This window comes from Pan troglodytes, chromosome 20 (genome assembly GCF_028858775.2).
Source record: "Pan troglodytes isolate AG18354 chromosome 20, NHGRI_mPanTro3-v2.0_pri, whole genome shotgun sequence".
NCBI lineage: Eukaryota > Metazoa > Chordata > Mammalia > Primates > Hominidae > Pan > Pan troglodytes.
In genome coordinates, this window is record NC_072418.2 from 16,034,443 (window position 1) to 16,059,439 (window position 24,997).

At 46.8% G+C, this 24,997-nt stretch overlaps 1 protein-coding gene across 9 annotated transcripts in view; it reads right to left on the bottom strand.

Moving 5' to 3' along the window:
- The window catches only part of CACNA1A (calcium voltage-gated channel subunit alpha1 A), a 418,584-nt gene that overhangs the window by 132,830 nt on the left and 260,757 nt on the right, over positions 1-24,997 (bottom strand). For all 9 annotated transcript variants that reach the window (XM_054673094.2, XM_054673090.2, XM_054673092.2 and 6 more), the window contains one exon: positions 21,515-21,708. In XM_054673094.2, the coding sequence (XP_054529069.1) occupies positions 21,515-21,708 (194 nt within the window). The remainder of the gene's footprint in view (positions 1-21,514; positions 21,709-24,997) is intronic.

Sequence of the window (24,997 nt, forward strand, 5' to 3'; positions counted from 1 at the left end):
TTGTAACTCTATAGTGTATCTAAAAATATCTAAAAACAGGCCGGGTGCGGTGGCTCACGCCTGTAATCCCAGCACTTTGGGAGGCCGAGGCGGGCAGATCATGAGGTCAGGAGATCGAGGCCATCCTGGCTAACACGGTGAAACCCCGTCTCTACTAAAAATACAAAAAAAATTAGCCAGGCCTGGTGGCGGGCGCCTGTAGCTACCTGGGAGGCTGAGGCAGGAGAATGGCGTGAACCCAGAAGGCGGAGCTTGCAGTGAGCGGAGATCACGCCACTGCACTCCAGCCTGGGCAACAGAGCGAGACTCCGTCTCAAAAAAAAAAGAATCTAAAAACAGAAAAGCTATAGTAAAAATACTGTATGATAATCACTGTTACGTATTCGGTCCATTATGGGACCACTGTTACATATTTGATCTGTTGTTGACCAAAATGCCATTGTGCAGTGTATAACTGTATGTACCTTTGCCAACACCCAGTAATTCTTGGATAGTTACTGATCCAAGATCACTACAATTAGATAGTAATTCCAAAATAGTAATTCTGAATAGTTACACAACAGAAAGCACACACAAGAACATTCATAGCAATGGTATTCATCGTAGCTCCAAACTGCAAACAATCCACACTGTTATCAATAGGAGAGAGAGGATACATGCAATGAACAATGCCACAGGTCACATGAGATCTTAAAAAGTTAATGTCAAGCAAAAGAAGCCAGACTTCATTTATGCAAAATACAAAACAGGCTAAACTGGTGAATGATGCTCAAAGTCCTGGTAGGGGTACCCTTGCGGGGAGGTAGTGACTAGGAACAGGATATGAGGGGGGCTTCTGGGGCTGAGAAGGTTCTGTTTCCTCATTTGTGTGCTGGTTACATGGATGTGTTTAGTTTGTGACAATTAATCAAGCTCTTCACTTATAATCTGCAGATTTTTCTGTATGTTTATTCTACTTCAATTCTTAAAAAGTTGTTTTTTTTTGAGACGGAGTCTTACTCTGTTGCCGAGGCTGGAGTGCAGTGGCATGATCTCAGCTCACTGCAACCTCTGCCTCCCGGATTCAAGCAATTCTCTTGCCTCAGCCTCCTGAGTAGTTGGGATTACAGGCGCCCGCCACCATGCCTGGCTAATTTTTGTATTTTTAGTAGAGATGGGGTTTCACCATGTTGGTCAGGCTGGTCTTGAACTCCTCACCTCCTGATCCGCCTGCCTCGGCCTCCCAAAGTGCTGGGATTACAGGCATGAGCCACTGAGCCCAGCAAAAGTTTTTTTTTAAATAGTCAACTTTACCTTAAAAAGAAAGAAAATGCTGATACGTGCTGCAACATGGGTGAACCTTGAGGGCATTATGCTATGTGAAATAAACCAGTCATAAAAGGGAAAATCCTGTATGATTCCATTTACAGGAGGTCCCTAGAGTCGTCAGATTCATAAAAACAGAAAGTAGCATGGTGGGTGCCAAGGGCTGGGGGAGGGGGAACAGGGAGTTCGCATTTAGTGGGGACAGAGTTACATTTGGAAGATGGAAAAGTTTGGGAGATGGATGGTGGTGACAGTTGCACAATAATGTGAATGTATTATACTTAATTTCACAAAACTGTATCCTTAAAAATGGTTAGGATGACAGCAATATATTAATGGTTTCAAATAGCTAGAAGGAGGAGCTTGAATGTTCCCAACAGAAAGAAACAATAAAGGTCTGAGAAGATGGATATGCTAATTACCCTGATCTGAGCACTACACATTATATGCATTGAAACATCACTATGTACCCCATGAATAAGTACAATTATTACTTGTCAATTAAAAAATGTTACAAAGTTAAAAAAAATTAGGATGGTAAATTTTATGTCATGAGTGTTTTGCCACGGATTAAAAAAAAAAAAAAAGCACTGAAAATAAATAAAACTAACGAAGTCTCAGCTTTAATCACGGACACAGACAGGTTCTGGGGACAATGAATGTGCCAGCCACCAGCCCACATCCTTGTTTTAACAAGCTCAGAAATGCCAATGCTTTGCTTCTGGAAGGTTCTGGAAGAAAGAATCGAGTCAGCGGAACATTGCTGGACAGAAGGCAGCACTGGCTTTGTGCTCCTCTCTCCATCACTTTGGCGGCTGAGGGTTCTCGTTCCCATTTCTCAGGGCTAAATATAGCCCAGGGAACGAAACTCTGCACCGGCCGCCAGTAGGGAGACTCTGAGCCATCACGAGGAGCAGGCTCAGATGACAGGGACAGGGTGGAGGATGGGGGAGAGGGACAGGACTGAACAGGGAAAAACAGCCGAGGCCCTTCCATGCCAAGGCAGCCCATCCATCTCAGATGCTGCCAACAAGACCCGAATCTGCCCTTGCCCGGGTCCCCGACAAGCTTGGGAACCTCTGGCCACAGGACACGCTACCCAGCACCACAACAGACACACATGGAGGCTTGGACTGTTTGAGCTCATTTAATCCTCTCATGAACCCCAGGAGTGGGTATATAATTATCCCCATCCTTCCGGGTGAGAAAACTGAGGCACAGAGAGGTCTATTTTTTTTTTTTTTTTTTTTTTTTTTTGAGATGGAGTCTCACTCTGTCACCCAGGCTGGAGTGCAATGGCGCTATCTTGGCTCACTGCAACCTCTACATCCTGGGTTCAAGCAATTCTCCTGCCTCACCCTCCCAAGTAGTGGGGATTACAGGTGCTTGCCACCATGCCCAGCTAATTTTTCTATTTTTAGTAGAGGCGGGGTTTGACCATGTTGGCCAGGCTGGTCTCGAACTCCCGACCTCAGGCGATCCACTCACCTCGGCCTCCCAAAGTGCTGGGATTACAGGTGTGAGCCATCATGCCTGGCCGAGAGGTCAAGTTACATGCCCACAGTTCTGTTGTGGGTTGCAGTGGGTCTCTCCAAAAAGATGCATTGAAGAAGTCCTAACCCCTGGTACCTATGAATTGGAAATAGGGTCTTTGCAGATGGAATCAAGTTAAGATCAGGTCATTAGGGTGGAACCTCATCCTACATGACGGGTTTCCTTATAAAAAGAGGACATCTGGGCAGAGCACAGTGGCTCACATCTGCAGTCCCAGCTACTCAGGAGGCTGAGGTAGGAGGATTGCTTGAGGCCAGGAGTTTGAGGCTGCAGTGAGCTATGATCGCACCACTGCACTCCAGCCTGGGAGACAGAGCAAGACCCTGTGTCTAAAATAAAGCAACAAACAAACAAATAAGTAAATAATAAGAAAAGGAGAAACCTGGGCACAGAGACAACCTTGCACAGAGGGAGAAGGCCATGTGAAATGGAGATGAAGGCGGGATCAGGGTGATATGTCTACAAGACAAGGACCACCAAGCACTGTTGGCAAACCACCAGGAGCTAGGAGGGAGGCAAGAAGGGATTTCAGACCAAGTCTCAGGAGGCACCATGGCCCAGCTGACAGCTTGATGGTCTGTGGCCCAGCTGACCTTGATGGTCTGTGGACTCCTGGCCTCCTGAACTGCGAGAGAATAAATAAATTTCTGTTGTTTTCAGCTACTCTATTTGTGGTTCTTTGTGGTTCAAGCTACAGGAAATAAATGAAGTCACTCAGTTACTGAATGGCAGAGGGGGCCTCCAACCCTCCCATCTCCTTGCTTTTATCTCCTCCCCTTTTCCCTCGCTCATTCGGTTCCAGCCACCTGGCTTCCTTGCAGTTCCTCAACCACGCCAAGCACAGTCCTACCTCGGCCCTTGCACAGCCTGTCCCTCCCTGCCTGGAATGCTCTTCCCTGAGATTGCTACATGGTTTCCCCTCACCTCCTTCAGGTTTTTTACTCAAATGCCACCTTCTGAGGGAGGCCTCCCCTGATGGCCCTTTACAATTGCATCCCTCATTTCTGGTCCCCACCGTTTCTTTTTTCCCTTTTGCATTTCACCGCCTATATTCTTTACTTATTTCTCTTGTTCTCTCGTCTTCCTGGCTGGAATGTCCATTTGACAAGAGGGAGGGGCTTTGTCCTTTTTGTTCCCTGCTGTATTCCTGTATTCCCAGCCCCCTAGGACAACATCTGGCACACAGTTGGTGCTCAATAAGTGGTGTCTGTTGAATGACTGATTGAGAGGTGTGTCCAAGTTCCCTGCATAGCTCAGATCGTCAACCCCAAGCCAAGCTCCCTCCTGAACTCTCATCTGCACCATCCTCTCTGGGGAGTGGGCTTCTGCTGCCTGATTTTAGAGACACTTTTTCTCTTCCAAACTCATTCAATTATTCAATTCCATACTCTGGAATCAACAATTCCCAGGGAAGAAGGTGGTGGAAGGCTGGGTGCAGTTTTGGATTAGGAGATGAGCTTTCCTTGGTTTGGGGGTGGGGGTGGGTGGATTTTGTTCAGGAGCAAAATGAAAAGTACATTTTACAAGCACAAGGACTGGAGATGCCATGGCTGTTCTGTGGTAGTTCATCAGCAAAGATGGGGTCACAGATCTCTTCTCCTAGTTCTCATCTCTTCTTTGGCAGTTCAAGTTAAGGGAGGGATATGCACAAGTCTGGATTCGGGAAGGAGAGTGGGGAGGATGGCTTGCTCATTTGTTAAATTCATTAATATTGGGAAGGATGTGCTCTAGAGATCGCCTTGTCTTTCTTCCAAGGGCTCAAAGACTTCCACTGCCTGGAACACTGTTCCCCATTAATGCTGCCATCAAATATTTCCAGCAATATGGTGGGATGGTCCTTCCTGAGTCCCTTTGGGGTTGGCTGAGGGCCACATGCTAAGTGCTGGCCAATGAGGAGTGAGTGGAAATAGCTGTCATTTTGGAGCCAGAGCATTGAACTTTCAGTGTGGGACCTTCTAGCATTCCTTTTTTCCTTCTGGAATAGCAAGTGGCAATGTTCTAGGTGATTAGCTAGGTCTCAAGTGACTGCACTGAACAGAGCCCCCTTCTTCCCCACTGCCAACCTGCACTGGACATGTAGCATGAGCAGGAAATACATCTGTTGTTAAAAGTCATGGAGGCTTTGGGGATGTTTGTTACTGCAGCATAACTTGGCTGCCCTGACCAATACATCTTTTTAATTAAATTTTTATATTTTGTAGAGAGGGGGTCTCTGTTGCCCAGGCTGGTCTAGAACTCCTGGGCTCAAGTGATCCTCCTGCTTCAGCCTCCCAAAGTGCCGGGATTACAGGCATGAGCCACCACGCCCAGCCAGATTGATACAGTTTGATATCTCTGTAGCTTGCTCCTTCACCTCTTTCTGGTCTTTCTTTCTTTTTTTTCTTTTTTTTTTTTTGAGATGGGGTCTTGCTCTGTTGCCCAGGCTGGAGTGCAATGGTGTGATCTCAGCTCACTGCAACCTCCACCTCCTGGGTCCAAGTGATTCTCTGCCTCAGCCTCCAGAGTAGCTGGGATTACAGGTGCCCGCCACCACACCTAGCTAATTTTTGTATTTTTAAAAATAGAGACAAGATTTCACCATGTTGGTCAGGCTGGTCTTGAACTCCTGACCTCAGGTGATCCACCCACTTCAGCCTCCCAAAGTGCTGGGATTACAGGCATGAGCCACTGCACCCAGCCTCCTTCTGGTCTTTCTTAAATGCCAACTTCTGATTGACTCTTTTATGGATCCCATGAGGCAGGTGAGAAAGTGTCTGTCTCCTGCATGTCTGATGGAGAACATACATTCTTCTCATCAGCACATGGACATTCTCCAAGACAGACCACATGTTAGGCCACAAAACAACTCTCAACAAATTTTAAAATATTGGAATTCTGTCAAGCATCTTCTCAGACTACTGTGGGATAAAACTAGAAATCAATACCAAGAAGAATTTCAGAAATGATGCAAATATATGGATATTAGACAACATGCTCCTGAACAACTATTGGGTCAATGAAGAAATTAAGATGGAGATTTAAAAAATTTTTGAAATGAATGAAAATAGAGACACAACACACCAACACCTGTGAGATGCAGCAGAAGCAGTGCTGACGGAAGTTTACACTTGACCTTAGCTAAAGGGCCAAGAAGCAACTAAGAGGGAAGTTTATAGCATCAAATACCTACATCACAAAAAATAGAGGCCAGATGTGGTGGCTCACGCCTCTCATCTCAGCACTTTGTGGGGGCTGAGGCAGGAGGATCGCTTGAGCTAGGGGTTTGAGACCAGCCTGGGCACCACAGTGAGACTCTGTCTCACAAAAGCAAAAAAAAAAAAAAAAAAAAAAAAAAATTACAAATTAAGAACCCAACACGTACCTCAAGGAGCCAGAAAAGCAAGAACAAACCAAACCCAAAGTTAGCAGAAGAAAAGAAAGGTCAAGTTCAAGATCACAATCGGCCAATTATTTCCATTCTCTGAACCTATGCCTGGAGCAACTCTGCCTTTAGGTCTTTGCTTGGCCAATTTCTTCTTATCACTCAACCTTAGATCCATTGTGCCCCCATCAGAGAAGCCTTCTTGGACCTCTCAATCAAAAGGACTTGCCCCTTCCTGCAGCTCAGCCAGACATCTCATTCTCTTCCCAGCACGTTCCACTGTCTGAATCATCTTGTCAACTTATGCATTTCAAGATTGTCATCTTGATCATCAGCTCCTCCAGGGTAGAGATTTTTCCTGTCTAAATCCCAGTGTCCAGATCAGCACCAGGGACATAGTAGGTGCTCACTAAGCATTAGTTGCATAGTCAATACAAATGTTCCTGGGGTTCCTGTTGGATCATTTATTTATTTATTTATTTATTTTGGGACAGAGTCTCACTCTGTCGCCCAGACTGGAGTGTGGTGGCACGATCTAGGCTCACTGCAACCTCCACCTCCCAGGTTCAAGTGATTCTTGTGCCTCGGCCTCCCGAGTAGCTGGGATTACAGGCACGCACCACCACGCTCAGCTAATTTTTTTGTATTTTTTTAGTAAAGATGGGGTTTCGCCATGTTGGCCAGGCTGGTCTTGAACTCCTGGGCTCAAGCAATCTGCCCTCCTCAGCCCAAACAGTTGGGATTACAGGGGTGAGCCACCATGCCCAGCTTGGTGGATCATTTAAATAATAAACACAGGAAACGTGTTTATCCCAAAACCAAATTATTAAGCTATTTTTCTGGGAAAGGAGAGGCAGAAGGCAGAATTATGGTCGCATTAGCCAAGTCTTTTCGGGCTGATGAAATACTCCCCACATCTTCCTCGATTCCTGCCATCTCTGTGCCTGGTGGATGGAGAAACTGAAGCTGAGAGAGGCAACATGATGTGCCTGGATCACACAGGGTGCAGATGGCATGGGTGGGACTAGACCCGTCATTCTGGCTTACAACCGACTGATTTTTTCCCACTTCACCCCTTCTCCATACTTGCATAGTATTTTAAGTAAATAACAATGGGCCCAAGAGAGCTTCAAGGGTGGGGGATGCTACTGATTCATCCCAGTATCGCTGGTGGTGCCTGGTGCTTAGAAAGCGCTCCATAAATACTCATCAAACAAACTAATGGCTGAGTCCCAGCAAAATCCTTAAGTGCTTTCTGTTTTATGGTTTATTTTCCTCTAATTTTTTTGAGCATGGTTCATTGAGAAAAAGTATACAGGATGTTAAAAAAACAAAACAAAACAAAACAAAACAACCCCAAAACTCAGCTCAGGAGAACACCCGTTTCTCCAGTATATGGGATAAACATGGGGGTGGATTTGAGTGTGAAAAAGCTGAAGTCTGACAGTGACCGTGAGAGAGGCTGTGTGTCCCACTTTATACCCGTTATAGATCATGCCAGGCCTGCTAATTATTTTTTCAGTGTTCTTTTTCCCCTTTCACTCTCAAAACTGTCCTGGTTTGGATCATAAATTATATAGGCTGTCTGTTCATGAAGTTTTTTTTTTTTTTTTTGAGACGGAGTCTCGCTCTGTCACCTAGGCTGGAGTGTAGTGGGGTGATCTCGACTCACCGCAACCTCCATCTCCTGGGTTCAAGCGATTCTCGAGTCTCAGTCTCCCAAGTAGCTGAGAGTACAGGCGTGCATGACCACGCCTGGCTAACTTTTTGGTATTTTTTAGTAGAGACGGGGTTTCGCCATGTTGGCCAGGCTGGTCTGGAACTCTTGACCTTGTGATCCACCCGCCTTGGCCTCCCAAAGTGCTGGGATTACAGGCGGGAGCCACCATGCCTGGCTGATCCATGAAGTATTTTATCATCTTCCTTCATCAGCTCCTTCCTTCATCCTCACTCACTCCCCACTGGACATCTGGGCAGCTACATGTCCTCACAAATGCCAGGAACATCCTGCCTCAGGACCTTTGCACTGGCTGTTCCATCTACCTCGGCTGCTGTTCCCTGAGATATCTCCATGGCTCCCTTCATCTCCTTCATGTCTTTCAAAAAGCCTCAAGCAATTGCTGGCCTCAAACTATCCTGTCCTGCCTCAGCCTCCCAAAGTGCTGGGATTACAAGTGTGAGCCATCACACCCAGCCAGGGACATACATTAATGATCACTAACTAAACATAGTTTTGTTGCTTTATTAATTGACATTCACCAAGGGAGAGAAGGAGAGAAATGTTTATTTATTAAGGAAAATTTTAAATTGATTATATATATATGTATATATATATATACACACACACACACACACACATATATATATATATATACACACACACATTTTTTTTTTTTTTTTGAGACAGAGTCTTGCTCTGTTGTCCAGGCTGGAGTGCAGTGGTATGATCTCGGCTCACTGCAACCTCTGTCTCCTGGGTTCAAGCAATTCTCGTGCCTCAGCCTCCCAAGTAGCTGGGACTACAGGCACCTGCCACCATGCCCAGCTAATTTTTTGTATTTTAGTAGAGACGGGGTTTCACCATGTAGCCCAGGGTGGTCTTGCACTCCTGAGCTCAGGCAATCTGCCTGCCTTGGCCTCCCGATGTGCTAGGATTACAGGCATGAGCCACCGTGCCAGGCTGATAGATGTATATATTTTTTGGATACATGTGATACTTTAATGCATTCATATGATTTGTTCCTTCAGGTCTGTTTTTTTTGTGTTTTTTTTTTGAGACAGTTCTTGCTCTGTCATCCAGGCTGGAGTGCAGTGGCATGATCGGCTCACTGCAGCCCCAACCTCCCAGGCTCAGGCAGTCCTCCCATCTCAGCCTCTCAAGTAGCTGGGCCTACAGGCATGCTCCACCATGTCCAGCTAATTTTTAAATTTTTTTTTTGTAGAGATGGGGTCTCACTATGTGCCTAGGCTGGTCTTAAACTCTTGGGCTCAAGGGATCCTCCTGCCTCAGCCTCCCAAAGTGTTGGAATTATAGATCATAATGGCCACGGTGCCCGGCCATTCAGGGTGTATAAGAAGAATTGCAACCTCTCATCTTGACAATGCACAAACTCTCTACTGTTTCATTCTATCCCTGACCTCTCACCACCCTCTAACACTATCTCTAAGGCAGCGATCCACAAACTACAGCCCGCGGGCCAGCCACCTGTTTTTATAGGTTAACGTTTAATTGGCCCACAGTCATGCTCATTCACTTATGCGCTTTATCTGTCGTTACTTTCACGCTACAGGAGCAGATTGAGTCGTTGCGATGAAGACCGTCTGGCCCACAAAGCCTAAACTATTTAATGTCTGCTATCTGCCCTTTTTATCCCAATTGATCACTGGCTTTCCCCACCAACACGTCAACTCCTCTGTGTCCAGAACAGTGTCTGCATACAGTAGGCATTCAATGATGGTTGTTGAATGAATCAGTGATTTATAGTCCAAAGTCCAATGCTTTGATTTTGGTCAAGACAAACATCTATGAATGAAAAAGGGCATGGGTCAAAGGTGATTCCAAACATTAGCAACCACTGGCCAGGGGACATGCATTTATTTATTTATTTATTTTTAATTATTAGGTTTTTTTTGAGACAGGGTCTGGTTCTGTCACCCAGGCTGGAGTGCAGGGGTGTAATCACAGCTCGCTGCAGCTTCAAACCCTTGGGCTCAGGCAATCCTCCTTCCTCAGCCTCACGAGTAGCTGGGACTACAGGTACACACCACCATGCCCAGCTAATTAATTTTTTTTCTTTTTTAAAGATGGGGTCTTGCTTTTTGACCAGGCTGGTTTTGAACTCCCGGTCTCAAGCAATCTTCCTGCCTCAGCTTCTCAAAGTGCTGGGATTCCAGGCGTGAGCCACCACGCCTGGCCAGGGACATGCATTTATGATCACAAATTAAACACAGTTTTTCTGCTTTTCTAATTGACATTCACCAAAGGATAGAAATAGAGATGAAGAGAAACTCACAGAGAAAAGCACAAAGAAGGGTGAGGAGAAGGGAGAGAAGGAGAAGGAGGTGGAGAAAGAGAAGGAAGAGAGAGAGAACGCAAGAATAAAAGAGACAAAGGCTGGGCATGGTTGCTCATGCCTGTAATACCAGCACTTTGGGAGGCCAAGGCAGGCAGATCACTTGAGGTCAGGAGCTCGAGACCAGCCCGGCCAACATGTTGAAACCCCGTCTCTGTTAAAAATACAAAAAATTGGCAGGCACAGTGGCTCACGCCTGTAATCCCGGCACTTTGGGAGGCCAAGGCGGGCGAATCATGAGCTCAGGAGATTGAGACCATCCTGGCCAACATGGTGAAACCCTGTCTTTACTAAAATACAAAAAATTAGCTGGGCGTGGTGGTGCATGCCTGTAGTCCCAGCTACTCAGGAGGCTGAGGCAGGGGAATCACTTGAACCTGGGAGTCAGAGGCTGCAGTGAGCCGAGATCGCGCCACTGTACTCCAGCCTGGCGACAGAGCAAGACTCCATCTCAAAACAAAACAAAACCCCCCAAAATTAGCTGGGTGTGGTGGCACGCGCCTGTAATCCCAGCTACTTGGGAGGTTGAGGCACAAGAATCGCTTGAACCCAGGAGATGGAGGTTGTAGTGAGCCGAGATAGCGCCACTGCACTCTAGCCTGGGTGACAGAGTGAGACTGTCTCAAAAAAAAAAAAAAAAAAAAGAGAGAGAGAGAGAGACAAAGAGAGAGAGGGAAAAAGAAAGAGTCAGAGAGAGACGGATGAAGGGTAATGAATTGTGTCCAGAGCTGTGTGTGAACCCTGGCTTTGTCACTCTTGGCTAGGGGACCTTGGCAGGTCACGTCACCCCTGTGGGCCTCCGTTTCCTCATCTGGAAGATGGGGTTAAAAATATCTTTCCTCACAGGGCTGTTTTACGGATCAAGACACAATGTAAAGCTGATGCCAGGCACACAGAAGCCCTCAGCTAAAGGCAGCCCCAAATTAACTCAAGACACCCTGGTCCTGCCAGGTCCCCAGCCCCTCCACATCCCCTCCTTGGGGGCAACCAAGAGAGGGTAGGTCCTGTACCCCATGAAGTGACCCCAATTTGCCTTGGCCCAGCTGGCAAAGAGGGGGTCAGGGACCTTCCCCTGTGAGAGTGGAGACAATATCTGGCTTTTCTGAGCCACATGGGGCACATAGGGTGAGGGGGTCCCTGTGAAATGAGGCCACCTGTCACTAGAACAACACAGAGCCACCAGCTCTTGTCTCCAGCAAACAGTTTTGTTGCAGTACTCATGGGGTTCCCCATGCTATCCCCTTGAGCTCAGAGAAGCAGCCCTCAATCCTATTTGCTGTGGGAGGCTATAAATGGCAGAATCTGAGGATGGTGACACTGAGTGAGACAGAGCTGAATTCTGACTCTCAATCGCTGTGCACAGCTCTGGGACTCAGTTTCTTCATCTGTAAAATGGGGATATTAAAGGCCCTAGCTCAGAGGGTTTTATATTTTTATCATCAAGGAATCCCAGGCTGATGCCTAGGGAAGTAGCCAGAACAGGGTGGCACAGAGGAAGTGATCGATCACCCATCTTGATTCCACAAGGCTACCCAGAGCCTTCTCTGGCCCAGGAAGGTCCAGGGAAGAGGCCCGTCTAGTGGGCATGGGAGCCATGTGGATACCTTGGAGCCTCCAGGTCAAGAGCAGAGATGGGCTGTGTTGATGGAGGTTTGTTTTGTAGCAGTCAGAAGTGAGTTGGACCTCACTTTTGGCACAGAATTTCCAGTAAACCTGCATTTGTAGTCCTTGGGTATGGACAGAAACTCACACCATCCCAAAGCTCTTAGGGGGTAGGTTCACCTTGAGGCCCAGCCAGTACCCCAATCCTCCTTCCTCTGAGAGGCCTGGCCTCCTAGAGCAGAGCCTCTCAACCTCAGTACTACTGACATTTTGGGCTGGGTAACTGGTTGTGATGGGGGCTGAGCCAGACACGGATGGTGAGAACTCCAGTTACCTGCTAAACTATCACCTCTTCTGAGGGGTTTTCTAGTCACAGTGACTGCGGAAGGCACTGGCAAGATTCTCTCAGTTTCAGCTTGGGGAGGAAACAGTTAGGGGTCTGTGGACAGAATTCAAGGAGTCCGTGAATTTAGATAGAAAATAATTACCCCTTTACTTCCTCTCACTTTCACTGGAAGTGGAACATTTTCTTCCATGATGATTGGAGGTGGCAAACTGCAGAATCAGTGACCCCCATTACCAACAGAAATCACATATAGTTCACAGATATCATGCAAAGTCTTTTAAGCTTAATACGCCCATGAAATCCCAAGACTTATCCAACCCATCGCTGGGACTTGTTGTTGATGTGTTATGAAGAATCACATCTCTTAAACGACATCACAACTCTTTAAAAAAAAAATTCTGGGCTGGTCACAGTGGCTCATGCCTATAATCCCAGTGACTCTGGAGGCTGGGGTGGGAGGATCACTAGAGGCCAGTAGCTCGAGGACAGCCTGGGCAATGTGTGAGAACATGTCTCTACCAAAAAAATACAATTAGCTGGGCATGATGGTGGGTGCTTATAGCCCTAGCTATTCAGGAGGTTGAGGTGGGAGGATCGCTTGAGACCAGGAGTTTGAGGCTGCAGTGAGCTATGATTGCATCATCGCACTCCAGCTTAGAAGACAGAGCAAAACCCCAAAAAACTGGGATTAGGAGTTTTTGGGAAGAACGCTATATAGGCATAAAATCAAGGGTTACATAATATCCACATCCCTGGGGGATACTAATCTTCATCATTTGGTTAAAGTGGTATCTATCTGTTCCTCCGCTATAAAACTTCTATTTTCCCCTTTACCTACTCTATTCTTCGGAAATGAGTCACTAAGTCCAGCCCACTCTCAAAGTAGGGGAGATTAGTCTCCACCTCCTGGGGCAGTGGGGAGTGAAGTTTACATACTTTAAATGGAATTCTTTTGTAAGAAAGATTTGCCTGTTTTTCATTTATCTTGTGTATTTAATAATAAAATAAAAATGATCATTTATTTACTTATGTGTTTATTTAAGAGATGGGGTCTTGCTGTTGCCCAGGCTGGAGTGCAGTGGTGGGATCATAGCTCACTGCAGCCTTGAACTGCTGGGCTCAAGCAATCCTCCTGCCTCAGCCTCCCAAGTAGCTGGAACTACAGACATGGACCACCACACCCGGCTAATTAAAAAACATTTTTTTTGAGATGTAGTTTTGCTCTTGTTGCCCAGGCTGGAGTGTAATGGCGTGATCTCAGCTCACTGCAACCTCTGTTTCCCAGGTTCATATGATTCTTCTGCCTCAGCCTCCTGCGTAGCTGGGACTACAGGCGTGTGCCACCACGCCTGGCTAATTTTTGTATTTTTAGTAGAGACGGGGTTTCACCCTGTTGGCCAGGCTGGTCTCGAACTCCTGACCTCGTGATCCACCCACCTCAGCCTCCCGAAGTGCTGGGATTACAGGCGTGAGCCACCGCATCCGGCTAATTAAAAAAAAATTTTTTTAAAGATGAGTCTTGCTATGTTTCCCAGGCTGGTCTTGAACTCCTTGTCTCAAACAATCCTCCCACTTCAGCTTCCTAAGTAGCTGGGATTACAGATGTGAGCCACCAAGGCTGGCCATTTATTATTGATGTATCAATCAATCAATCAATTATTTATTTTCGTGTGACTCTCTCGACAGATTATGTAAGATAAGGACACCTAGGACACTGTTTGCCCAAGAAAGATTCATTCTCCTCCCTTTCTCCCTGCCTCCTGGTCTAGGAATGACCCGAGACCTTCTTTTTTCTCCCCCTAACCATTTAGCAAGACAAGTTTAATTGGCTCACGCCAATTTGGGAGGCTGAGGTTGGTGGATCACTTGAACTTACGAGTTCGAGACCAGCCTGGCCAACATGATGAAACCCCGTTTTTACTAAAAATACAAAAAAATAGCTGACCATGCTGGTGCATGCCTATAGTCCCAGCTACTTGGGAGGATGAGGCAGGAGAATTGCTTGAACCCCAGAGGTGAGCCGAGTGAGCCAAGATCATGCCACTGCACTCCAGCCTGGGCAACATACTGAGACTCCATCTCAAAAAAAAAAAAAAAAAAAGTAAACTGTGATCATCATAGAGAAATTTGAAGATACAAAGAAGTATCGAGAACATCAAGATTCCCAAATCCCACCACCCGAAGGTCAGCTTGGTACAGTGTCTTCCAGTTTTTCTTTACTTACATTTTCATATTTGTACATTTGAGATCATAAGGTTTACCTCCCCTTGATTCCTTTTTAAAAACTCATTTTCCCCTCTTATCATTTCTTCTTTTCTAGACAGGGTGAGCTGCCACTGTTCTCCATGCTGGGAATGCTCTTTCCAAAACATCTGCCTGGCTGCCTCCTTCTCTGCTCAAACATCACCTCCTCTTAGGAGCCCTCCCTGATTGGCTGACCTAGACTAGGGAACCATGCATCACTTCTTCTCTTGTGCAGCTTTCGCTCTGTTGCCCAGGCTGGAGTGCAGTGGCGTGATCACAGCTCACTGCAACCTCCACCTCCTGGGCTCAATCGATTTTCCTGCCTCAGCCTCCCAAGTAGCTGGGATTACAGGCGCCCGCCACCATGCCTGGCTAATGTTTGTATTTTTAGTAGAGATGAGGTTTCGCCATGTTGGCCAGGCTGGTCTCAAACCGACCTCAGGTGATCTGCCTGCCTCGGCCTCCCAAAGTGCTGGGATTATAGGTGTGAGCCACCATGCCTGGCCTCCTTGATCCCTGTTTAAAAACTTGTTTCTCCCACTCATCACTTTTTTTGTTTTGTTTTTTGACAGGGTTTCACTCTGTTGCCCAGGCTGGAGTGCAGTGGCGTGATCACGGCTTATTGCCACCTCTGACTCCAGGGTTCAAGTGATCCTATCCTCCTGTCTCAGCCTCCTGAGTAGCTGGGACTACAGATATACGCCACTATGCCTGGCTGATTTTTGTATTTTTGTATTTTTTTTTTTTTTTTTTTTGTAGAGATTGGGTTTCACTGTGTTGCCCAGGCTGGCCTCAAACTCTTGGGCTCAAGTGATCCACCCATCTCAGACTCCCAAATTGCTGGAATTACAGGCATGAACCACTGTGCCCAGCACCCCCACTCATCATTATATGGTGAGCCTTTCCCCTGTATCCTTAATATTCTCCCAGCAGACGATTTTTAATGATGACATAATATGCCATCATACGGAAGGACCATACGGTATTTAACTGATCTCCTATTGTCAGGCTTTCAATTGCTTCCAGTTTTGTTCTAATTTTGTAAATAACTCTGGGATGCATATCCTGATATAAACCTTCAACAGCATCGCTGATTAGTTGAGCTTAGATTTCTTCAAAAGGCATTTAAACCAGGAAGCCAAGGGAGAAAAACAAGAAACGAATACAAAATCTGGAAGGGAATCAAACACATCCTGTAGGTGAGCTGCTACTGTTCTCCATGCTGAGAATGCTGTTTCCAAAACATCTGCCTGGCTCCCTCCTTCTCTGCTCAAACATCACCTCCTCTGAGAAGCCCTCCCTGATTGCCTGACCTAGACTAGGGAACCACCCATCACTTGTTCTCTTGTGTAGCTTTCGTTCCTATTGGGCTTCCCATAGTACATACACATTTGCTTAGTGTCTCCTGTTTTCTGGGTGATTGATTATTTATCATGTTTACCGTTTGTATCTGTCTCTTCTACCAGGGTGGAGATTTTAGACTGTCTTCTTCGTTGCAGTGTCTCCAATCACCTAATCATTGCCCAGCACACAGTAGGTGCTCAATAAATGATTACTGGATAACTGAAAGGATGTTAAGAGAATAAATGTGGTGCCAGGATCTTACAAAGGGCTGCCTACCCAGGTGGGCAGCCTCTGCGGTACATCTGTGTCCATGGATTCCAAGATGCTTGGAGCGACTGTCTGGACTCTCCGTTGATCTCAACTACTAGCTTGTTCAGAGCTGGGTAAATGGAGTTGGCTGGCAAGGCCACACCCACTGGCTTCGGCTCCAGCACCAGTCATGGAGGACAAAGATTTCCAGACACTCTGCTTGCCTATGGCCAAACAGATCGAGGCGCATTCTAGGACAGATCCAGGGCAGGGCTAGCCCAAGGGAGATGGCTGGGCACGAAGGCAGAACCCAACAGTGCTCCAACGCAGCAGCTGTGTCCTCCTCAGCAGAAACTCAAAGATGGGCACCTTAGCCCCTGCACCCTGGCATTGACAGACGCTACTCGTTGTTTTAGGGGTAGAGAGAGGGGTTATCTCACTTTGGGAAGCCCCAGACAAGAGTTCACATGCAAGTCGTTTTATTTAGGAGGAGTTATAAATGGAATTGCGTCCTCCTGCTACACACACAAAAATGTTTAAGTCCTAACCCCTTGGTACCTCAGAATGTGATCTTATTTGGAAATAGGGTAATTGCAGACGTAATTAGTTAAAATTAGGTTGGACTGGAGTAGGGTAGGTTCTGATCCAATACAACTGATGTCCTAAGAAGAGGAGAAGACACACAGACACACGAAGGGAGGATGCTTTTTTTTTTTTTTTTTTTGAGACGGAGTCTCAGTCTGTCGCCCAGGCTGGAGTGCAGTGGCATGATCTTGGCTCACTGCAACCTCCACCTCCCGGGTTCAAGTGATTCTCCTGCCTCAGCCTCCCAAGTGGCTGGGATTACAGGCACCCGCCCACCACGCCTGGCTAATTTTTGTATCTTTAGTAGAGATGGGATTTCACCATGTTGGCCAGGCTGGTCTCAAACTCCTGACCTCAAGTGATCTGCCTGCCTCGGCCTCCCAAAGTGCTGGGATTACAGGCGTGAGCCACTGTGCCCGGGCTGGGAGGATGCTATTAGATGACAGAAGAATGGAATGGAGAATGAAGGCTCTAGAAGCCAAGGAATCCCAAAGATTGTGGGAAACCAGCAAAAGCCAGGAAGAAGCAAAGAAGGATCCTCCCCCGGAGGCTTTTGAGGGGCGTGTTGTCAGCTCTGCTAACATCTTGGGGTTGGACTTCTGGCTTCCAGAACTGTCAGACCATAAATTCCTGTTGTTTTAAGCTACCCAGTCTGTGGTGCTTCATTATAGCAGCCCCAGGAAATAAATCTAAAAGTTCATCCCAGGAAATACCAGACAGGGAAGAGAAGGTGGCAAGTGAAGGGTGTGTACGTGACCAGGTTAACCCTGCGGGCAACCAGAGCCTGATCCCACTGGAGAGATGCAGGGCAGAGCAAAACACCCGACAGGGAGGGAGCTGGGGTATTTATCCACTGACTTCTCCAGGCACTGGCTGGGGACTGCTCCTAGGGGTTGTCCATGCAGGCCAGGTGATCACAGCAGCCCCAGAGAGAGGCAGAGAGTGACAGCTGATTGCAGTATAAGGCATCCCCGTCCTCAAGGAACCTTGGTCTTCTGACCCAGGGTTTCCTGACAGAAACCTTACTGACATTTGGGCCTGGATCATTCTCTATGGTGGGGCAGAGGTGGGGGATGCTGTGCATTGTAGAATGTTGAGTAGCATCCGTGGCCTTTACCCACTTGATGCCAATAGCATCCTCCTTCTTCCCATCCAGTTGTGACAACCAAAAATGTCTGCAGCCACTGCCAAGTGTCCCCTGGGGGCAGAAATCATCCCTGGGCGAGAAGCTGTGTTCTAGGTTCACATTAAGGCCAAATCATTGCATGGGCTGCTAACCAAAGGACGAGGGTGGGATGTCAATGTGTGGAAAGTGCTAGAAAGCTACTCTGAGTTAGTGGTTAATAGCAGGGCCAGCGAGGGGAATAAAGTAAGACCTCTCACACCTCACTCCACTTCCTCAGGCACTGCTGGAGCTGTTACAATGAAAAATTCATGCACATTTCTAAAAGGAACACCATGCAGGGTGGGGAATTTGACTTACACGGAGGTCACCCCGGGCCAGGATCAGTTCTAAACACTTCATGCGAATCCACCTTACTTAGTCCTCATGCCTTGTGAGGTGGGACTATGCTTCTCTTCGTTTTGCACATGTGGAAATAGTGGCACAGAGAGGCCAAGCACCTTGCCGAAGGTTGCACAGCAAGGAAGTGGAAGAGTCGGAAGGAACCCAGACAGGCTGACACCTGAGTCTCTGCTCTTAACCACTCAGTTTGTGTCCCCAGAGGTGGCTTAGCTCTAAGCTTAGAGGCTTCCAGGGCAAACACCCATTGGACAATGATGTTTATAACCGAGCCCTGTGGAAATCACGCTTCCTGTCCCACCACTGGGCACGCCCCCAGCATCTTAATCTGAACCCCCAGACGCTTTCTCTGGTCATCCAACCCTGTGACATATCCCTTTTTTATGCTCACAATTTTTTTCAGCTCCCATTCCCCACTCCCATTCTCTCCCTGAGTTCCCAGCCTTCTCCATTTCCCAGTCTCTTTCCCTCTCAGGAGGGTTCATTTCCTGCTGGAGCCTCCTCTCACACCAGCCTTGCAAAGTAAAAACCTAGAACCCACAAAAATTCCCCAGCGAGTTTTGGCCAATTGGGCTGACCCTTTGTCCAAGCTGTTTGCAGGTGAGGGCCAAGAGAGGGCCTGAGCTCGGATCTGCTGCCTGTTCCCAGAGATGCTACACTCAGATGAGGTTTTCATGCAAATTAGAACACCATGTCCCTTCCCCACATCCTTTTTTCTGTCAATAAATTATCAGGATAACAGTAGAAATCGTATGTTGTCTATGATATGAATGACATTCTTGTGCAGTGCGTGACAGGCGCAACTGTTCATGTGGCTCCTTTTGCTGCCTACTCCCAACTAAAACGGGCCTTTGTTGATCAGGATTACAAGGATGAGTTTTTGCAAATCTCCCTCCACCCACAAGTGGGGAAATTCCTTAACCCATTTATGCCGGAGGTTGCAATTTTTGTGTGTGTGAAAAATCAGACCTTAGTGATGACCTTGAGCAGCAGGATGTAAATAACTCCCACAGGATTAGCATTCCAATAATGGAACACTAGGCATAAATGGGTTGTTAAGGAACATACACTAGGACCAAGAGGAAAGTTCAGCTTCTCTATGTACACGAGGAGGAAGCCAGGTATTGCTCCCGGGGCAGGCCAACCGCTGGCCTAAACTTCAATGGTAATTTCAGCCCTTAGGGCAGGTGAAGAGGAGACCTCCACTGGTCAACAGAGCTGTGTGTATGGAGCAGCCCCACGGTGCTCTATGGGGTCACTACAGTTGTGGCATCCTTGTGTTTGATCCTGAATCCTTGGCTCTGCCCCGCTCCAGCTGCTGACAAGTGACCTGCCTGGGGACTGCTTACCTGCTTAGTAGGTGAGGGAAGGTGAACTGTGGTGAGGACAGAGTGGGGTTTAAAACTTGCACACCTAAATATCTATCAAAATTATAAATGCATTTAGGCTGGGTGCAGTGGCTCACACCTGTAATCCTAGCACTTTGGGAGGCTGAGGCAGGAGGATTGCTTGAGGCCAGGAGTCTGAGAGCAGCCTGGGAAACATAGTGAGACCCCATCTCTATAAAATTGTTCTTAAAAATTAGCTAGGTATGGTGGTGTGTGCCTGTGGTCCCAGCTACTCAGGAGGCTGGGGTGGGAGGATCACCTGAGCCCAGGAGTTTAAGGCTGCAGTGAGCTATGATTACACCACTGCACTCCAGCCTGGACGACAGAGGGAGACCTTGTCTCTAAAAAAACAAAACAAAAATCTTCCCCAAAAATAAAATTATAAATGCATTTAGTCTTTGATCCTGCAATCCCACTTCTGGGAATGGAGACCCTCCAACCCCCTAGCTATATCTGCAAAAGTATGAAGAGGTACGTGCAACATGCTCCTGGCAGAGCAGCATCATGTTCCATGTCAGTGGACAGGAAGCCAGTCAAGCATTTCTCTTAATGGCAAACAAATAAAACTATGGGCAGCCACACAATAGAATGCTATGCAGCTGTGCAAAAGAATAAAGAAGGCCAGGCGTGGTGGCTCACGCCTGTAATCCCAGCACTTTGGGAGGCAGAGGCGGGAGGATCGCTTGAGCCCAGGAGTTCCAGACCTGCCTGGGCAACACGGAAGAACCCTGTCTCTACAAAAATTAGCTGGGCATTCTAGTGTGCACCCGTGGAGAGACTGTCCATGTCCTGCAGTGGAAAGATCTCTAGAACGTGTGGTTATGAGAAAACAAAAATCACAGAATTGAACAGCATGTATAGAATGCTACTCCTTGGGATAAGAAAGAGGGGGGAGGACATAGATTCGATTATGCTTATAATTATAATTGCATAAATAAACATTGGAAGGATATTCTGAGGAACTAAAGGGGTTGCATATTGTGGGAAGAGGAAGTAGCATGCAAGTGGGGGCAGGGATACATCTTTCCAGAAACATCCCTAACATTTTTAAGATCTAGGGCAAGAGTACAAAAGCAGACCACATACTACGGGGAAATATTGAAAAGGTAACTAAATAAAACATGCTGTGTGCTTCTACTTTGCAAATATACCTTCCTTTACAGTTTGGAAGGTCAGGGTGGAATTTAGAATCCGGATATCTGCACTGGGTCAAGGTGTGGGGAGAGCCAGCCCTGTCCTGTCCCTTTCTCTTCTTAGTCATGGCTCTGTCCTGCCACAGGGGCTCCACACATATGTGTGGGCATTCCAGCTTGTACATCCAAGCTCTGGCCACATTTGTGTCAACAGCCACCCCTCGGATGTCCTTGGCCCTCAGGTGGGTTACAAACAGATCCATATGAGAATTGCACGCAAGTTCATGGAATCTGGCCATGGGCAGGGAATTCCAGGATCCTGGTAACTCAAAACATGGTCTACAAAGTGGGGCACAAGCTCTTGGTAGACACATCCCCTTGGCTCCAGGAACTTCTCATCCCACGGGGAGTGGTATGGCTGGAGAAGGGCTGGGTGAGCCTCAGGGCAGGGACCCCTTGCCTACGTCCAAAGATATTACTCTATCTTTTATCTGTGTTGGTTTTTGGATCACATAACCTTTCCGTATTCAAAAATCTAAAATTATATCTAAACACTTGCACAATGAAAAATGATGTTGCATCTGGGGGCCCTCCAGACTTCTATGCCCTATAGTTAGAATTCTGCTCATAAGCCCCTGTAATCTTCAAAAGCCTGAGCCTCAGGCCAGCTTCAGTGGGGCTGTGTTGTCCTTGGGCTGCCTTTCCCAGCTCAGGGTCCCTCCATTGCAGCCTTGGAGTCTCACTGGTCCCAGGAGGCCACCTCCCTGAGACTCTGATTGTCCACACACACTGTCCCAGCATCACTTACATTGTAGAGGAGATCAGTCCACCCTTCCATGGTTATGCACTGGAAAACAGTCAGCACTGCAAACAGGATGTTGTCGAACTGAGTGATCCCGTTGTTGGGCCCTTCCCAGTAGGGCTGACATTTGGTCCCATTGGGGCAGGTGCGGGCGGGCTCTTCTGTCCCACATGGAGCCGGAGACTCACCCTGAATGTCATCTACAAAAGGGAAGGGGAGAAAAGTCAGGGGAAGGAGCAGGGAAAACCAGCTCTGAGAAATAGGGACCAGTGACTCTATAATGCTGTTGGAACGAATAACTTTTGGGACAAACGTGATCAGTCTTCAAAGAGATCAATGTTTGGCTTTGGGGGTCTATTATTTGTTTTCTATTGATTAATTTCTTCTCTGAGCTTTACTACTTTTCTCTTTCTGTTTTCCATGAGTTTTTTTTTTTTCTATTCTTTTCCTAAACTTTTGAGATGGATGGATTAACTGCCGTTAAGGCTATAAATTGCCTTTAAGTGTGGCTTTACCTGCATCTCAAAATTTTGTCATGCATTATCATTATTGTTCAAGTAAAATATTTTCTAATTTCCATTATTATTTCTTCTTTGACCTATGGGTAATTTAGATGTATTTGTTTTTAAAAAAACTTATTAGGGGTGTGTGTGTGTGTGTGTGTATATATATATATATATATATATATATATATATATATATATGAAGACAGAGGGGAGCGGGAGACGGGGAGAGAAGGGGGGAGAGAGAGAGCGAGAGAGAAGTATAAAACAGTATAATGATTCACCATGTACCTATCACCAATTTAGACACTTACCTACTTACTTCTGGCAAATTTTGTTTCATCTATTCCTCTGTATCCCCTCCAAACACTTTGCCTTGCCACTAGAATTTTTTTTTTTTTTTTTTGAGACGGAGTCTCATTCTGTCACCCAGGCTGGAGTGCAATGGCATGATCTCACCTCACTACAATCTCCAACTCCCAGGTTCAAGGGATTCTCCTGCCTCAGGCTCCCAAGTAGCTGGGATTATAGGTGGCCACCACTGCACCTGGATAATCTTTGTATTTTTAGTGGAGATGGGGTTTCACCATGTTGGCCAGGCTGGTCTCGAACTCCTGACCTCAAGTGATCCGCCTGCCTCGGCCTCCAAAGTGCTGGGATTACAGGCGTGAGCCACTGCACCCAGCCTAGAATATTTTTAAAGCAAAGCTCAGACATCATATCATTTCATCCATAAATGAGAGGCATGTCTGTTAATCTGCAAACACTTTTAGAGTTCTCTTTTTGTTACTGATTTCCAGCTTAATTGCATTACGGTCAGAAAATATGTTTTGTATTTGTATTTTTTTCAGCTTTTTGACCTCTGTTGAGACAAACTTTATGGTCCATAATATAGTCAGTTTCAGTAAATGTGCCGTGTGCATGGTGCAGCTGGTAAGTGCAGCCTTCTTCCGACATCCATTAGGACAAATTTGTCAAGCGCATTGTGTTATTCTCCTATAAGCCTTGCTGATTTTTTTCTTCTTGGGATGTACTGGGCTCAGGGAGCTGTTCTGGGGGTGAGGGACACCAGTACACACAGTTCCTACCCTTGCCTAAGGGTAAGGAACAGGAGCTGAGCTTTCTCCCCAAATAGCAGGAGGCAGGCTGTGAAAATGCCACAAGGAGAGAGAAACGTGCCAACAGACACCCCTTTTGCTGGAAACCAAAGACAGCTTCCTGGGGAGGTGGCAGTCAGGCTGAACGCTAAAGGTCAGTCCAAATCTTAAGGTATTGATGGGGTAGGGAGGCAGGAAAGCTCACATCTGGGAGTGTCCTCATTTTACCAGCACAGCGGGTCTGAGAGGACCTTATTCTGTGAGCGATGCTTTTGAAGGTTTTCAAAGACGACCGTGGCATTGTCGGACAAGAAAACAAACAGCTGAGTGTGTGTAAACTCCAGCTTCCTACTCAACAAAAATATCTCTCAATGTATGTGCTACAGACTTTGCAGCACCAATTCTCTGCTCCCTTGACTGAGCACACAGCAGAGGGAAATCAACCAATGCTGAATGAATGAATCTTGTTGGCCTTTCAAGCTCTGGCTGAATAGAAACTCCAAGTCTAGCCTCGCCATGAACTTAAGTTGTTGGAAACGCCTTCCTCACTTATGCTGGACTTGGTACATGAACTATTATTTGATAAATACAGGTTGGAAGGCAAAAATCTTTTAAACATAAGGCTCAGGGCAGAGAACAAAATAAATCCATGGGTTCCTATAATAAATGAGAACTATCGTTTAGCATGGCACCTGTGCCTGGAATCTTCTCTGTCCCCACGCCATGTCCAAGTCTGGCTCAGTTCCCACCCTCCATGTAGGCTCTTTGTGTAGCCCAGTTAACAAAGCCCCAGTCCCTCCCTCCCCTCCCTCCCTTCCTTCCTTCCTTCTTTCCTTCTTTCCTTCCTCTCTTTTTTTTTTTTTTTTTTGAGACAGGGTCTCACTTTGTCACCCAGGCTGGAGTGCAGGCACCATCATAGCTTACTGCAGCCTTGCAGCCTCCAATTCCTGGGCTCAAGTGATCCTTCTTCCTCAGCCTCCCGAGTAGCTAGGACTACAGGCATGTATCACCACTCATGGCTAATTTTTAAATTTTTTTATTTTGAGACGAAATCTCACTCTGTTGCCCAAGCTGGAGTGCAGTAGCGTGATCTCGGCTCACTGTAACCTCTATGTCCCAGGTTCAAGTGATTCTCCTGCCTCAGCCTCTCAAGTATGTGGTACTACAGGCACACGCCACCATGCCTGGCTAATTTATTTTTTTTGTATTTTTAGTAGAGACCCCCAGGGTTTCACTATGTTGGCCAGGCTGGTCTTGAACTCCTGACCTTTTGATCCGCCTGCCTCGGCCTCCCAAAGTGCTGGGATTACAGGCGTGAGCCACTGCACCCAGCCAATTTTTAAATTTTTATTTTAGCAGAGACAGGGTCTGGCTATGTTGCCTAGGCTGGTCTCAAACTAACGGCCTCAAGGGATACTCCCACCTCAGCCTCTCAAAGTGCTGGGATTACAGGTGTGAGCCACTGCACCTGGCCCCTTTCAGGCATACAATAGCTACTGAATTTTCATATTTAGGGGGGCGTGGGTATAATCACACATTAGCCTTCACTGTTAAAAATGGCTGCAAATGAGGGGTCTTGTTTCCTCTAACTATTTTGGAAGCTCTTAGAAAGCAGGAAGCCTTCCACTTTATCTTTGCTTCCTTCTAAGCGATTGGCACGGTGCTGGGCACACAGGAACTGGGCTCCCGACACTGAGGAATGCTACTGAAAACGGGTCTATCTTTAGCAGCTTTGCAATCCCCCTCAACCCCCCAACCACCGACACGAAACACTCTGAGCGTTGCTTCTAGAAAAACAAGCGTCCAGAGTGTCTGAGGAATTCGGTTATAAATACATTTTAAAATTAACCCACTGCCTGGGTGTCTGTATATATCTGTCTCTTACTCAC